Source organism: Fukomys damarensis, unplaced genomic scaffold, assembly GCF_012274545.1.
Source record: "Fukomys damarensis isolate Sample0158 unplaced genomic scaffold, DMR_v1.0_HiC HiC_scaffold_34, whole genome shotgun sequence".
In the NCBI taxonomy this organism is placed as follows: domain Eukaryota; kingdom Metazoa; phylum Chordata; class Mammalia; order Rodentia; family Bathyergidae; genus Fukomys; species Fukomys damarensis.
This window is the reverse complement of record NW_022900946.1, coordinates 5,321,108-5,325,432: the sequence shown is the minus strand read 5'-3', so window position 1 is coordinate 5,325,432 and position 4,325 is coordinate 5,321,108. Positions and strand designations below refer to the sequence as shown.

Sequence of the window (4,325 nt, the reverse complement as noted above, 5' to 3'; positions counted from 1 at the left end):
GGCCCAGGCCTCGGTCAGCAACGGCGAGGACGCGGGCGGCGGCGCCGGCAGGGAGTTGGAGCTGGTGGACCTGAAGATCATTTGGAACAAGACCAAGCACGACGTGAAGGTTCCCCTGGACAGCACAGGTTCCGAGCTGAAACAGAAGATTCACTCCATTACAGGTAATCTCGGCGCTGACAGTCAGCCTCCACCACCCCCACCACCTACCAGTTCCTAGTGTGTACGCTGTTCCGGACTCTCCTGGGCTCTCAGCGCCCCGCAGTCTCGCAGTCAGTTCGTGAACGCCTGTTGTTAATCAGATGCGAAAAACGAGACCTAAAATCACTGCGAGTGAGTGTGAGATACCAGCCCCTGTCTTTTTGCGCAAGCTTCAAACTCGTACTGTTCTAACTTCGCTAGTAAAAGTCACCTGAAGCGCTTACTAAATTTCCATCTGTGGAGCCTTTCCCTGGAGATTATGATTCAGTGGGTCTGGGATGTAGCCACGAATCTATTTTTAGCAAATAACTTAGGTAACTTTCATAAGGGAACTTTAAGAAATATTGCTGTTGACTGTGATACTGATGCCTCAAAATTATTTATGTTGTTTTGCCATTCAGGCTTCTTTTTAAAGCTTTTAATGTAGCCTATAAAGTCATAAGAACAGTAACTTTGTCCTTATTGGTTTTTGTTCCTCACACCTGTGAATTCTCACTTAACATTTGAGTGAGTAGATGACTCAAGAACAACTTGGTAAGTATTTTGATGTTCATTGAGCATTACCTGAGTACAGTACCAGGTGATTCACTGGCTGCTCTACATTTATACTATCTTAATCCTTGAACCTTTTCTGAGGAACTGTCACCACTATCACCAAATTGTGGAAATTAGATACTGTGGATTGCTTAAGTTTACAAAACTAATAGGTGATGAAGCCTGTTTACTTCCAGCTATTACTCTCCATTATTTCCTCTCTCCCCCTTTTTTTTTCCTTTTGAGGCAGGGTCTCACTGTGTAGTTGAGGCTGATCTTGAACTCACTATGTGGTCCAGGCTGGCCTTGAACTCATATCTCATCCTTCCAAGTGCTAGGATGACAAGTGCACCGCCATTCCCAGCTTCCTGTGCTGTTTTGTTACTCAAGGGCTATGGTTAGTACATGTCTGTGCCTGCCTCTAACTATCTGCTCTCCCTACCTTTTTCCAAGGTCTCCCGCCTGCCATGCAGAAGGTCATGTACAAGGGGCTTGTCCCTGAAGATAAGACGTTGAGGGAAATAAAAGTGACCAGTGGGGCCAAGATCATGGTAGTTGGCTCCACGATAAATGATGTTTTAGCAGTAAACACACCCAAAGATGCTGCACAACAGGATGCCAAGGCTGAAGAGAACAAAAAGGAGCCTCTCTGCAGGCAGAAAGTGAGTTCATCTTATGCTTGTTGCTCATGAGAAATTTGAGGCTTTGTCCTCTCACCCCTGGCTGGTTATATTCTCCCTAGAATAAGTTCTTTTTGGACAGGGCCCATGATGGAAATTTATGGCAGCAGTTGGGTGCGGCAGAGTGGAGGTGACAACTACCTGAGATTTGCAGCTTTGTTTCATCTGGCGGGTCAGTGTGTCTCAAGTCTACCTACTTTAGAACAAGGCTTTTGTGAAAGGAAACATCAGACCAGATGTTAAAAGGAATCAGATACCTGTTTCTCTATCCTTTTTAGTGCTACAGAAAAATGCCAGCACTACTAGAATGAAGCCCTCATCTTTTGTACAAATGTGTAGGTTTGATTTTTGGTTTGTGGCTTCTCCCAAGTTACAGACCAATTATACATTGGCATGAAAATTAGCAAATATTGGAGGTTCCTCTAAAACTGACCATTTCAAGAAGCCAAATGAAGCTGAGTAGGAAGATAGCACTTTTCTTGTCCTGATCTGTGAAATATGGGCTGGGTTTTTCATAATTGCTCCATTGCTCATATTGTGTAGAATCCCTTTGTAGCAGACATTAAATTTTGTTTTTTTATTTCATTTACTTGCTTGTTTATTGTAGTACTGAGGATTGAACACAGCTTTGGCACAAGTTACATCCACAGCCCTTTAAAAAATACTTTGTAGGGGCCGGGGATTTAGCTCAGTGGTTCCACTGGGGCCTGCCTGGCAAGCGCAAGGATCCAAGTTTGATCCCTTCTATCCCAAAAAATATGTGTGTGTGTGTGTGTGTGTGTGTGTGTGTGTGTGTGTAGTAAAATTTTGAGCGAGGGGGCCAGGGATTTAGCTCAGTGGTGCTGCTGCCTGAAGGTCCTGAGTTGGATCCCTAGTATCAGAAAAAAAAAAGCGGGGGTGGGGTGGGGGATTTTGTTCTTTTCGCCAAAGACTTCCTAAGTTGCTCAGGCTGGGCTCAAACTTGCTGTTCTCTTCCGCCTTGCAGTGCGCTGCTGATGGCAGGTGTGTGCCATCAGGCCTGGCTGAAGGTATTTGTTGATTGGAAGAATCATCACTTGTTCTTTTAACGCCCATTGAATCCACTTCTTGCTGAATAGCTGCCATACCAGGAAAACAGATGTTCTCAGTTTAGCCTGTGTCCTAGGCACAATAGATCCGCTTGATCCAGTATCCGTTTTAGTGAAAGTAGACATTGAGATGCATGCTCAGGGTGAGCCACAGTTGCAGGGCACAGTTTTGTGCTACAGATCCAGTCCCTTATGTGTGCTTGCAAAACCTAAAAATGTTTTTATAAATTTGGCGTTGCAGCCTGACCAGAATTAGTGTGAATACTCACATGCTGCTGTACACATAGTGTTTCTGGTGATGTCCTAGACTCATAGAGGATATTATGGTGGTTGGGGGGTGTGATACTGGGGACTGATTTTGAACTCAGGGCCTTCCTGCATCCCTACCTCTTTGTAATTTTTATTTTGAGATGAGGTTTACTGAGTTGCTATATTGTTTAGGATGAGCTGGAATTTGTAGTTCTTCTGCCTCAGCCTCCCAGAGTCCTAGGATTATGGGTGTGTGCTTCCATGCTTGGTTTATGTAATTTATATTTTAAAGCTTTATTGTTTTTACAGAGCCCCTGAAATTCTTAAATCTAAAACAATGCCCTTGAGGTTTGTTGCTTTTTGGAGGGGAGGCAGTGCTGGGGAAATTTGAACCGAGCGTCTCATACGTACTAGACAAGCACTGTAGCACCAAAATGCATTCCCAGTCCTTGTCCATATGGTTTTTGTTGTATTTTTATTTTGATGCTGAGGATCTACCCTAGGGTCTCCTACAAGCTAAGCACATCCTGTGTTAGTGAGCCCTAATCTACAGTCTCTGCTGAGCTTTAGATAAGGGATTATGAGTGTCCATTCAAATCTGAAAAGTGTTTATTTGGATAGTTTCACCCTCCTCTCCAGAGGAGTCCTGCTATCTTGTATTGAGTTCATTCTGTTTTTCCTCTTCATCCTGTGTGTGAAATAGTCAGATACTGGGTCCTGCTATCTTGTATTGAGTTCATTCTGTTTTTCCTCTTCATCCTGTGTGTGAAATAGTCAGACATCAATGAGTAGTCTCACAGGTCACACCCTTAGAGCATAACATACTTCATAAATACAGGTTTTGAGTTACTAATGGTAGTGTCACAGGCTTAGAACTTTTCACTGCAGTGCAGAAGGTACTTGAAAGGTCTGACTCAAATTGTGTTTCCAACCTCAGATGCTTTACTCCAGGGATGCCAGTTATTATGAGGCATGAGGCTCCATTCCCTTGGCTTTCTGGCCACTTGTTCAGGAATCTGGGGCTGATGTACAGCATGACACTTTTGTTAGCAGCCTGGCAATTTTGTATTCATTCCTCCTAGATAGTTCTGTCTAGCTGGTGAGGGGTTGTGCTGGCTCAGGCCTCCTGATGCTTAAGTTTGACTAGACTTTACTTTCTACACATTCATTGCCTCATACATAGTTCCAGCTTTACCAAGCGATTGCTGAACCTACAAAGCCCTAGATGGAGGAAGAGAGAACGAGACTTAGTCTTTTAGGGCAGGGAAGAGAGTTACTTTAAGGGGCCATGATGGAACCTTTAATGAGCTGCCTCAGAGTCCTTGGCTGGGGATGGGAACAGGGTTAAAGACTTCTTAATGTCAGAGTGTAGAGCACTCAGTATTCTGTTTGAAAATGTGGCTCCACAGGTTTTCTGTGGCTGAGATTGAGGGTGGAGCGGTGGGAAGGCTTCTGCAATGGGATGGATCTGCATTTGTTAAACAATGTTCTTTCTGCCAGGGATTTAGCTCAGTGGTGCTGCCACCTGCCTCTCAAGTGCAAGGTCTCAAATTAAGTCCCTTGTTCTAAAAAAAAAAAAAAAAAAAAGAAGACA

At 44.1% G+C, this 4,325-nt stretch overlaps 1 protein-coding gene across 1 annotated transcript in view; it reads left to right on the top strand.

Annotated features, from left to right (window-relative positions):
• Position 1: 1 nt before the first annotated feature.
• The window catches only part of Ubfd1 (ubiquitin family domain containing 1), a gene marked incomplete at its 5' end in the record, with an annotated part of 13,294 nt that continues 8,970 nt past the window's right edge, over positions 2-4,325 (top strand). Inside the window, 2 exons of the mRNA XM_010623550.1 lie at positions 2-164; positions 1,189-1,397. Of these exons, the coding sequence (XP_010621852.1) occupies positions 2-164; positions 1,189-1,397 (372 nt within the window). The remainder of the gene's footprint in view (positions 165-1,188; positions 1,398-4,325) is intronic.